General features: G+C 44.4%; 1 protein-coding gene across 1 annotated transcript in view; it reads right to left on the bottom strand.

The window, feature by feature from the left end:
- LOC306841122 (insulin receptor substrate 1-B) overlaps nt 1–12,574 on the bottom strand; it is a 46,307-nt gene that overhangs the window by 30,496 nt on the left and 3,237 nt on the right. The window contains exons 2-3 of the mRNA XM_079370794.1: nt 4,361–4,662; nt 757–3,952 (exon numbers count right to left, since the gene is read on the bottom strand). Coding sequence (XP_079226920.1) covers nt 757–3,952; nt 4,361–4,662 — 3,498 coding nt within the window. The remainder of the gene's footprint in view (nt 1–756; nt 3,953–4,360; nt 4,663–12,574) is intronic.

Below are 12,574 nucleotides of genomic sequence, written 5' to 3'. Positions count from 1 at the left end.
GAATAGAGATGTATGTGACAGCTTTCCTAGATGAAAAACAATGGTTCATCTAGAGCATAAGGATTCTGACACTTGTCATATAAAACACCTCCTCGATCTGCACTCAACAACAAAAAGAAAAAAATCATTGAGGTGGTGGTTTAGCTTATAAACAACATTCACAAAACCAGAGAGGATCAATAGTAGAATATCAATATTAACTGATGTTCCAATAGGTTGTCTGGCCTTTAACACCTTACATAATCAAATTTAGTAAAAAAGCGTGTATGACTGTGGAAGTACAACAACACCCAGAGAAGGAAATGTATTTTTGATAGAGAACAACTAAAGTGTTTCCAAAGGTGGGTTATGTAAACAGTCAAACAAGTCAGACTTGGGTCTGTCTGGCGTCTTTATACCTGATTAGTCTGATAGAGCCCGGGTGTGATGGAAACTTGAAAAAAAATGCAGAGATGTCAAGATCTATAGTTGTTTAGATATCAGTTTTGATAGTGTCCATATTAACAAGTAGGTCAGTTAATACACCAATCCAACATCATAGCCATTTAGCCTGCAAAAATCCACTGGTTTATGATCAATTAAAAAAAACAACCGTACAGTATAGCTGGGAATGTAGTGTCAATCAAAGCTACCAAAAGTCAGCAAAGTCCAGGTATTTGGAAGAAATAAGGTATCGAGACCTCTCTATCACAACATAACAGATAATACTTTAAACAGTCCGAAAAAAGCATCTTAAATGGATGAAGCAACTCTTACCTGTTCCCTCCTTGTTTCCATTCTGATGCGTCCGCAACTCTTCTGATTTGCAGAAGTCAATGCTGGCATACGTGTTGAGGTTTGAGCTGCTGCTGCTGCTGCTGCTGCCAACTGCTGGGCTTACTCCACCAACTCCAGAACCTCCACCCAGTACAGAGTAGAGGCGAGATGCTGCTTGAGTACCTGAGGGTCCATCCAGTCCCAAATTGGGGTTTTCTTTGTTTGCCAAGTCCAAATCTATGTAGTTTAGTCCTTGCTCTGTGGATGTCTGAGCGTTTGTGGAAAGGGTTGCCTGGCCAGGAAGAGCGAATTGAGTGGGGTTATCAGTCACAGCACCATTACCCCACAGCATGCTTTCAAAACCCAGCCGGCGAGCCACAGCTTGGGCATGTTCTGGAAAGAGGGAGGCAGTTGAAGAGGAGGATGCAGAGGTAGAGGTGGGGAGGGAAGGTGCGGCAAGAAAAGTTTCTGAGCAGTGCCGCCTTCGTCCTTGAGGGTCAGCCCGGATTACTTTAGCCCCATGGTCAGGGTTAGTTCCTGATTTGGCCAGAGGGAAGTCTAGACCCCTCGAAAGTACAGGAACAGTAGTTTCAGTCCGGGTTGGGGAAGGGGCTTTGGGAGACGCACTGGATGATGGCCTCGGGATGGGGTTACTATTTAAACTGAAGGCCATCTCTGTGTAGTCACCACAGGAGGTTGGGGACTCAGATTCAGTCACTGATGGGACTTTTGTTCTGTTTTTCCGAAGTGGAGCTTCAGCTACTTCAGCCCCATCTTCACGAGGGCTGGTAGTATCCTCATCACAGGCTTTAGGAGCATGGGCAAGAGTTGGAGGCGTTGGAGGATTGTGAAACGAAGGGAAAACCAGTGGGGTAAGGGAGAGGGGTGAGGGGGATGGAGAAGGGCCCAAGTCCATGTTGACATACTCAGAAGCTCCTGGGGGAGTGAGAGGGACAGTGGGACAACCAGATACGGGGATAAAGTTCCCTAAGCAAGAAGTTGGCCTATGTTGAAGATGCTTGCTGCTTGAGCCATTGGGCAATGATAAGCCATGTCTGAGACCCCTGCCACGTCCCCCACCTACCCCAGTCTGACTGCACTTCTCCCCCTTAAACTCAATGCTAACATACTCCCCAGGACTCTTCGGTTCTGGGGGCAAGGGGTTCTCACGGACTCTTGGAAGGGTGTTTGCCTTGGAGACGTCAACAAACAGGCTCACTGGTCTGCTCCTAGTGTGACTACCCTGCTTGGACAATCCACCAGATACTCGTCTTTGCTGAAGCTTACTCCTGTCTTTGGATTGCACTCCTCCAGCCATGGGGCTAACAGCCTGGGTAGCTCGATCCTCACTCTCTCCAAGGCTCTCGCTGCTGGCTGAGCTCGAGGAGTGTGAAGAAGAAGAGAGGGACAGGCGTCCAACCATGGAATTGCCTGTCGCTGGTTGCTCCTGTCGCCCTCCAATAGTCCTACCTCCTCCAATTCCCCTACTACAGCTCCCATTGGGCCTTCTGCCTCTTCCAGGCCCATCGTCAAAGTGTCCAGCAGTAGGGTTATGTTTGTAAGACCGAGGAAGGGAATAGTAAGAGTACACCATCTTGGGGGCTTGCTGTTGAGAACTAGTCTCCAACTGTCCTGTGTGTTCAAGAGGTGGGGGGCTGCTATTTACAGAACGTGCACTGATTGGAGACATATTCATATAGTCACTGCCTGCCCTGCTATCAGCACTACCACTGCCGACCCAGGCCCCTCCCGAGAGACCTCCACGCTGGTCAGGGGAGCAGCTGCTATTAGGGGACATTATCATATAGCCATCAGAAGATGGTGGAGGCTGGATCTGCTGGGGAGGGGACACGCTATTGTTAGGGGTCATGGCCATGTAATCGTCTCCAGGTTTGGAATCAGAGTCCGGCACAGAGACAGCTGCTGACTGGGACAGGGATGCTGGGTGCTGGGTGACACCAGGAAGCATGGACATGTACCCACTGTCCACTACAACATCTATAGTACCACTTGCCCCACCACCCCCTTCACACCTGAATTCACCCGCCACATCCAAGTACCCTCCTCCTCCTCCTCCTGCTGACCCAGCACTCATGAAGGATTCCCTCTGTGTTGATGAGGAAGTAGAAGTAAAAGACTCTCGGCTAGTACTTCTTGACATAATGGCATAATCAGCCGAATCTTCTTCTGCTGGCTCTTCTGCTCTGCGCTGCCGTGGTACCAGCCTCTCCAGGGCCATAGGAGGTAAAGAGGCCCGCTTGCTCAGTAGCCTACGTTCTGCTTCACATTCACGGCTGGAGGAGCGACGCAGCACTCTCCTTGTTTGGGGTTGGGAGCCATTGGAAGGTGTTCCTGGTGCTGGCAGGGAGCTTGATGTCAAGCTCCCTTGATTGCTACTGCTGCCGCCACCACCACTACGTTGGCCCATTAGGATATAGTTAGTTCCCTCCTCACCAAGAGACTGGCTGCCAGTACTACCAACAGAGCTTCCAGGGAGGCTTGGTGAGGGAAGAAGCGTGTGATCCCCAGGACTGGAGCCGTATTCATCTGAGGACCCATAGTCACTGGGCGACCCTGAGATGGATGCCCCATGTGACAGGACTCGACTGTAGGCACCAGATGGCCCAGCCCCTGCAGCTGATGTCACACCCCCAAACTCTGAACCATGTCCAGAGCTGGAGGAAAGGCTTGGGGCTGGGGAGGGTGCTGGCGTAGAGATGGAACGCATCAACCCAAGAGGAGTTTTAGCAGCTGTGGTGGGGGCTGAACGGGCGGATTTCGACCTGAGGATTGGGGTGGTAGCGCATGAGCCATTGGTGCAGGGGCTTGAGCTTGAACCTTGGAGGGGTGTGGTGCCTGTTAATCCCTCCTCAACTTTCCCCCCATCACTGGCAGTGCGTGACCTTGGAAAGTTGTGCCGTGGGGTTGGAGAAGCATTGGCACTGCTGGCCTCTGCCCCGCCATTTGCTCCTCCTGGAGGCTCTGTTCTGGGCCTTCGAGTAAAGCCTACCTGACTGGGAGGAGGGTTTGGATGGTGTCTGCGGGAGGGAACACTGATGGGGTTGGAAGCAGTAGCACCTCCTCCAGGGCCAGAGTTGGACTGAGACTTGCTGCGCTGGCGGAACTCCTCACTCAGGGCCTTCATAGCCTCTAGCAAGGTTTCATGCATGTTCTGGGCCACCACCGAATCATCAACCTAAACATGGAAAAATAAAAAACGATAAACTTGTATTACAAAGCATGAAACTGTCAAGACATAGGGACTGGGATGAAAGGTAGCTGGTTACAAAAAATAAGGTCTTTTACCTGCTCTTTTGTAATATTATATGACAAATAGTAAGGTATTTTACCTGCTTTTAATTTGTTATAGATTGGCGCTTTAATGACTGACTGAGAGAATATGTTGTTGCCCAAGTGTGGAGGATATAGTCGTTATTGCTGCAGCCATGGTCCGAACCCAACATCGACCCTTTGCTGCATGTCATCCCCAACTCTCTCCTTCCAACATTTCCTGCCTCCCTTCACTTGTGCCATCTTATAAAGGCTAAAAGTCCCCCAAAACATTTTTTTTTTTTTTTTTTTTTTTTTAACAACAACAACTCACCTGCATCCAGAACTCGCCCGGTCCTGTCACAGCAGAGCGCCCCACCTCGACAAAGAAGAAGTTTTCTGAATGGCCACACCGTCGGACGTTCATCAGCTGCAGCACCACAGCTGCGGCATCAGAGTTGAGCTTGACAAAGTTGACTGTTTTTTCAGTCAGACAAAGGCGGTAAATGCCAACCAAGTTCTTGGCTTGACCCAAGCCTTTGGGCCAGACCTTCACCTGCCACACCTCTTTGAATGCAGGACCAGGATTGGGCACCCCATAATCTCCTGCAGCACCATTGTCAGTGGGGTTCTTACCTTGAGAGACAGAAAAAAGATAGATGGAAATTAAAAGGTTGTTGTAGTGGTAAAGAATAAAGTGGAGGACACAACAGTGTTAAAGAAGAAGATTCATTAACAGCATCTGGCAAGTACAACCTCTTGCAACAAATAACTACCATGACCTTCATGCATCAAGTAAAACCATCCCTATTCACCAGATAGTAGAGGCAATGTGCCTTTATTATATATACTTTGTGATATTGAGCTTTTCTCAGATTTGTAAACCAGATATGAGTCCAAACAGACATGCGGGAGCTTGTGGGAGCTGCTTACTGTACCTGCAGGCTCCACACCTGGGGTCTCATTTGTCAATCATGCACAGGCATTCTTATGTACTGTATACACACAAGCACACATACCAGTGTGGGAGAGAAAAAAAGAAACTGCTGACAACTGAAGCTCTGCACAAGAATGATGACCAGAAGAAAACAACTGTTGTGGAAAAAAAAACACTTGGAAAATGCTCTACAAGTGAATCCTCCTATAACCAAAGCAAACGATGCCAAAAAAAATTAAATACCCAAGAGAAAGCACCCAATAAGCTCCTCATGTGCCAAACCTGCTCCACTGACAATAAACTGCTACTTTTTTAATGAATAAAATCTGGTGTCTTTCAGTGAGTGTACAGCTATGGATTCACCCTTTGTGTTTATGTATTTTATATTCAGATAGTAGTGGAATATTAGAGGCAAGGAATTCAGAAGGGAAAGCTCTTGGTGAAGGGACATAAAAAGGCAGTGGACCTACTACCACTTAATGTCTGACTTTAAAGTCATTGAATTGTTTTTGAAATTGGAAGCAGAAAAAGTGCCCACTACCCCAGAAAATAACCTAAATTCTATCGAACTGTGCAACTTACTGAAGGCAGCTATTGACACCATGTCTGAATATACTGAAGATTTACCTCTGAGTCCCTTTTGTTCCAGCAACAAGAGACTTCACATCTTTTAGGAGAAAGCCCAGGATTAAAGAAATACCATAATATGAGTCATGTTTTAGGGTGGGTCCTTATTCTTCGGCAAAGAATCCACCCAGAAATGTTCCTTTTTCTTTCCATGTGCCACATTTCTTAACTGTGTAAGTGCGTTTAAGCATGATAACTACAGAATCAATCAATGTCATGACAAAAATGAAGGAACAAAACTTCACGAAGAAGCTCCCCTGTTCCCTTCTATGGAACAGGATGTTCTTTGTGGCAGCACCTGTATTATTGGACCTCCATATCTGTCCATTATAGTGCTGACTAGGAACGCTGTATTAGCTGAGCATATGTTATGATAGACATTTCTTACAACTAAAACTTTTTTATTTGAGATTTTCAAAAAAAAAAAAAGAAGTCGCCTCTTTGCTTCCCCAAAATTGGAGGATCACTAAAAAAATGTAAGTGCCTCAGAATAGATGATTTGTTGAACGTAGTGGAGGCTGTGGCTGAGGCTGTGTGTGTGCAGAGGCCATTCCCCCCTTACATTAGATGACTCACTCAAGGCCATGCATGGCTGTTTCATGTACACTGTGTGCAAGAAGCCCAGTTTGCCTCCTCGATTTAGATTTACAACAGGAAGGGATGGTTTGGGGATTTTTTTTTTTTTTTGTGGGGGCTGGGGGAATTTTGGACTGCCGAAAATTGCTAAGAGATAGTGAGTTATTTAGGAGTTTAAGAGGGGCCGTGTGAAAGAATGTTAAAGGCCCAGGAAAAATCATTTAATCTAGAGTTTCTTGATCAAAATCTTCATTAAAAGGTTTACTGATTCTAAATTCAAACTTTTAAGCCCGTCACTTCTTCACTCTCTAAACCCCGTATCACTCAGGGGATTCCTTCAGAATCCTTTACAGTGCATCACTGAGATGATTGTTGTCCCCTTTTGGTTTCTGCCTGAATTCAATCACATAAAGATCTCTATTTATCAACCTTATCTCAGTACACTGTAGTTTACATAGATGAATTAAGAGGGAACAAGACTTTGTTAAATAGGTTTTTTTCCTCATATTTATTTTGCATAAACTCCAACAGATTCCCAAGCTGTCAATGTCAGAGATAGATTTTGTTTTCTAGCACCAGCGTGGTGAAGAGTCTGACACTTCCACAAATCAATATGTTTTTTGTTTTTCTCAAACAATCTGAAGACTTAACCACCTCTTACAATCCTGAAGTCCTGGCAATATCACGTAGTGAATCGGTTTTTCTGTCAGACTTGGAATCAGAAAGCATCACAGGCAAAGGTGTTGCACAAAAAAAAAAATTAAACATGAAAAATACAAAACATTCTGACTGAATGCCATCTTTATGGTAATTCATCATGAAATGTTGAGTTTTAAAGAGAGCCTTAATGGTTATGTTTTGTAATTTAATCATTATACTTGTAGCTGATAATGTTGTCTTTTAGAGCACTATGGCTTAAAAAAGCAGTTATGGGGAAAAAGCTCATTCGAGTGAAGATTCTCAAATTTAAGGCAGTAAAACTGACATGAACTGCAGCAGAGGATATTCCTCGCAGATTATCTTTTTCTGTTCTAAGAGTCAAATAAATGTGTCTTCGGTAGAATGAAAGAGAGTTTGTTTTGAGTAGAGTTCAGCCTTAAACCTCAGCTGTTCCCTCAACAGCTCATACACAAACACCCTTCATATCTCAGGGCCACTCATGCCACACACACACACACACACACACACACACACTCAAATCTCAGAGCACGGAGACTCTTTAAAAAGGTTTTCACCGACTCAGTGGTTCAATTGATTTAGCCGTATGGAACATTGCAGACCTATTCCCATGATGACATAACGTCAAGGTTGATCCTACATGTAGAGTATGAATTATAGATCACCTATGGCTTTCCTGCTGGGGGACGTTCCTGACAGCCCCACATTTCCTCTCCTTACTTTGCATAAAAAGGTTATCAGGCGGTCAACTTCCGTGCAGCAGGAGCAACCCCTACACAACATAATGAGCCCTCAGAAAAACATGCACTGATAATGGCCCATAACAGGAGATGAAAACGGAGGATGCAGATGAAAGCAGGATTACACCTGGGGGAAACAAAGCATCAGCATTAAGGTTGCTGCTGGTTGAATATGGGCGATGCGTGTGGAAAAACATTCACCCAACCCATCATAACCCTTTTTTTGGTTGGGGCAAAGAGATCACATAAGGTTAAATTATTTATTCCTTAAAGTCTGTTTTTAGCAACCTGAAAACAACTTACACTGGCTTATTCACATACTGGTTTACTCCCCTTTCAGCGTGACCACACATGAAACTTTCAGTCCTTCTCTCTCGAACGGTAACCTACATGACCAACACTGCCTTCCATTCATGCACAATTTATTTGCTGTTTGGCGGTCAGAACATGAACTGTACATAAAAAAAAAAGCCAAAATCTAACACAATTTTCTTAAAATGGTTTAAAATGAGTTCTTTTTTTTTTCATAAAGGGGGGGGGGGGGGAGACAAGATGCCTGCTGGGACATTGACAGGTTCTCTCTGAGTGACAGACTGATAATTGTTGTGGTTATCACACAAATCCAAAGGAAGTAGGTCTTCCGTAGGGGTCTTGAGGGCCTGCGGATTGTATCGGCTCACAATCATAGCAAGACCAGGATGAGGTGTATTGTTGTTGAGACACTTTGCCACTGGGGAGGGGGGAATTTTTGTTGACTTAAGATCAGTAACAAAATCTTACCGGCACCAACACCAAACCAAAGTATGGTGCCTCCTCCTGCTTTCACCTTGAAATGCATCTCTGTCACACATTTTGAACATTTGTTGGAGAAGACAAACTTGAATTAATGAATTTTATACAAAATGTCATCACAAATCCTACTTCTTAGGTTCCTATAACAGCTTGTAAATCAGGGAAACTAGTCTGGCATGAACTCACTGGCCCCCATTAGGTCCTGTTTCCAGTTTCTGACCTCATTGCCCCAGCATGCAATGCTGCACTGTAACACCACAAAACTCTGCAAAGAAACTTCTGTGGGCTAAACCCCCATTTTCAGCCCCCTATCTCGGCTTCCATGCCCCTGCTTTACCCACAATCCCAACTGCCATACCAGTTTACAAGTACAGATAGATGTGAGACAGCTGTGTGCGTTTTGTCCGAGCACATATCTGAGAGAGAAAACGCAGTGAGCCAGCATGGTCTGAAAACGCTCGCTAATCTCTGGCTCCCATGTGTACCCATTTTCCTCTTTTTCTTTTAAACTCCTCCACTTCCTATCTCTTCATCCATCTCTACCATCTGTAATCCCACCATATCTGGGCCCACACTCAGGGACACAATGCTTTCCCAGCTCTGGATGCTGCCTGAGGTTCATTTCACATGTGGTTTGTGTTAGCCAAGAGGAGCACACGCACAAGAACAAGCACACAAAAGCACATGAAATTATCTGTGACGCATCCAAAGTTTGATGTCCCTTGTAGAGACACGCATAAAATAAACTCCATGGAGGTATTCTCCAATTAAATCAACTTAGTGATCCCACCAAGCTGGCAGCCATCTTGGACTTTTTTCTGGTGAGTGTCGCTCAGATAAATGGTTTCTGTAATAGCCGGTTAGAACAGGCAAAAGGTCTCCAGAGTTTTAGGGGTTTAGGTTTTGACCAACTATTGCATTAAATGTTATAGATTGAAATAAACATGATGCAATTGCTGATTTGGATAAATTAATATAAATCCGAATCATACAAGCCTGGGGGAGTGTAAATAGGGAATCTGACCTCCAACCCTCACAAGACACCAGATCAAGAAAAAACAATCTGAAGTCTTCAGATTAAACATGACACTTTTAGGTACTTTATTTCCCCCCCAACTAGTTTCCTGTGGATTTTTTTTTCCTTCTCAAATTATAATAACAAAAATACAAAATCGTCCATTAAAAAATGATAAGTCAACACGTAAAGACGTACGTTCCCCTTGTGTAACAGCATTAACAGACTGTCCAATCAATGCAATATGTTGGATCCAACCTCCCAGAGGACGGACACTGGAACACCACATGATGAGGTTTGATTTCTGCTAATTTCTCTGCATGCTTCTCTCTAACACTTTCCCTGCGAGGCTGATAAATCCCAACTCGTGAACCCCCTGACCTGCTCTAGACAGCGATAATGGTCTGGTATCAACCAACAGCAATCAATACCAGCCCCTATAAAAGGTTACTATGCATTTAAAGCCCCATGGCTCCATCACGCTCAACATATGGGCGCTCATCGACTAAATGGCTCTTGTTGCCCCTGGCCTTGCTCTGCTGTCAATCAAAGGATGGGCACTTAATTCACAGATAAGGAGGACTGCTCAAGGCCTTTTCAGACGACAACGATGATGATGTTTTACGGACGCTGCATCACAACAAACAAGAGTTGGTTGTGCTTGTTGCGTTAAATAAAAACAGCTTGTTTATGTGTGCTAACTGTTTAAGCAGAGGAAATATCCTGTAGCAGGACCTGCGCTTTAAATGAGCAAAAGTAGAAAAAAAACAAACCAGATCTTGTGGCACTAATTTAAGATTCTAGTTCCTCCCTCTTCTGAGTTTGTCAGCACACGGTCTCTGCTCACTGTGCCACCAGGCAACCGCTGACCCTCGAGACAATAATTACCGCCTAATTAGGGAGATGAGCAGTGCTTAAGAGCAGCTTAACGTTTAATCGGTCGGCGAGGCAAGCCACTGGTGAGATCCAGATCTCATTGGTCGGGGCAGCCAGATGACAATCCTGGGAAAAAAGACTCTGCAGAGAGACTAAGTTCATAATCAGATACATAAGAACCCAAGTGTGTTCATATCAATTTAGATTTGAGTTCTGCTGTGATTTCCCGAGGTTTCGATTCTGGCTGTAGTTACATTTTACATCGCGCTGATCAGCTGTGTTTGCTTTGTGGTGCCTAAAAGTGTAAAAAAGAATGACATCATGACCATCCACAGACCAAAGTGAAAACAGATTTATAGCAAAAGGAGAAAGTGTTCATATTGAGGTTTGTGGATTAGCATAAATTATTCAGAAACAGATGTTCTTTTGAGCATTTCAAATGTGATTTTTCTGGGGCTTTCAACACAGAACACTACATTTCATGGAGATTGATTGTACTATAGTAAGGCCAACAAGCTTCAGAGATGACAACAAACCTGTTCTTTATTCATGTCGACGGAGAGATTAATTCAAATATTATTACAGCTGAAGACTGTTTCTTTCACAATCGTCTTTTCGAGTCAGAAAGAGGCAAGAGAACTGCAGTTGTCGCTACAGTGGCATCTTTCAATTCAGATTTTGTTTCGATAAACTGTCTAAAACACAAACACTCGATTTTGATTTATGACGGAAAAAACACCAAAAATCATGGACTTTCAGAAGGTAAAGTTTGATTTAAAAGAGTTATGAGCGAGAGTCGGTGATGGAATTTGTTTCGAAAAACTAGTAACTGGACCTTTGGAAGTTTTCACCCGAAATAAAATAGATGTTTATGTCCTTTTAACAACACATTTTCAGGATGCAACATCATTTGTTTTTATGTTATAGCTTCTGCTATTTGAAATAAGTGTTTTCTGTTTCTTTCAATTGCATGCCCATTTTGTGTTGCTTTCTCTGATGCATTTAAACATTTTGGCTGATTCTGTTTCTTTTTTAAAGTTCATTAATTGGCATCGATCCATCCCAAATCAAATTAACTGATATTAGTGGTGACTGGTAAATCGTAAAGCTTTTAAAATGTCAGTCTAGACAAGTATAAATCCATTCCCAGTTTCCCAGTTCTTTTGTGTTCTCTTTTTGCAATATAAAATGCTAAAATATTGACTTTATTGTCATTTTAAAACACACCATAAATGCACAGATTTCACAACTGACAGGCTTGTCATCGAGTTTGTGTTAATTAGTTTGTAGCTGGTGTGTAATTTTGTCATGCTCTTTTTGTGTGTGTGTGTGTGTGTGTGTGTGTGTGTGGGGGGGGGGGGGGGGGGGGGGGGGGTTAGGTCAGCAACAACTCCCGAGCTGCAGGACAGTGTTCCAGGCGAGCAAAGATTTTTGGCCTTACCTCAGCCCTGTTTCGTCAAGGTTAAGCCTTTACACACTCGACTGACTCCTAATAGCTGAACAAATAGCCGTTCTCGAGTCTGATACTGTACCCGCCGGCCGTAAGGGTCTTACTGGACTCAGCTGAATAAATAACTTGGGATTCTAATACCGCTCTACACGGCAGCTGGCTCGTGTTTGTGTAATTACCGCTGGCCAGAGGAGTGCCGAGCTGTGAGATAGTGGACGGCTCTCTGGGCGGCTTGTTGGTGGGTTTCCCAGGCTTAGAATGGCAACATGGATGTGTACTGCATTGTTTTTCCAATATATGCATGCTCCTTATATCAAACTTCAAATCGTAACTTTGATTTTATCTGATGGGAATTATTTCCCCTCAGCAGAGACTGACAGGTATCAGATTGAGGGTAGAGGTCTTCTACTCTGGAAACTATGCGAGGATAAAAAGTGTAGCATCTCTGGTCTCAGCTTTGCCCTACTCGCTGCCTGCAGGCTGTGAATTCCTTTCTCCCTAGTCCCAAGTGTTGGGACAGATCCTAGACTGTGTGGACAGCAGTGCAAGTGTAGTGACAGAAGAGTGTGAGACTGGTGGAAATAGGTAAGGGGGGGGGGGGGGGGGGGGGGGTCTCAATCAACATATAGACACTGGAGGAGTGAAACTGTATGAGTTTCACATACCAGAGGAGAGTTATTAAAGGAAGGAATCCTGACAGTGTATAGTGTGTGTGTGTGTGTGTGTGTGTTTGTTTGGGCTATTTTCATACAAGCAGGTTTAAGCAGCACTTGGTCATGACCCTGCAGCCCACTCTTCTCTTACAATCTTCTTCATGCACATAGCTGGATCGTGTGTGTGTGTGTGTGTGTGTGTGT

Source organism: Symphodus melops (assembly GCF_947650265.1).
Source record: "Symphodus melops genome assembly, chromosome: 20".
NCBI lineage: Eukaryota > Metazoa > Chordata > Actinopteri > Labriformes > Labridae > Symphodus > Symphodus melops.
Note: the sequence above shows the minus strand (reverse complement) of the source record. Positions and strands in the feature narration are given on the sequence as shown.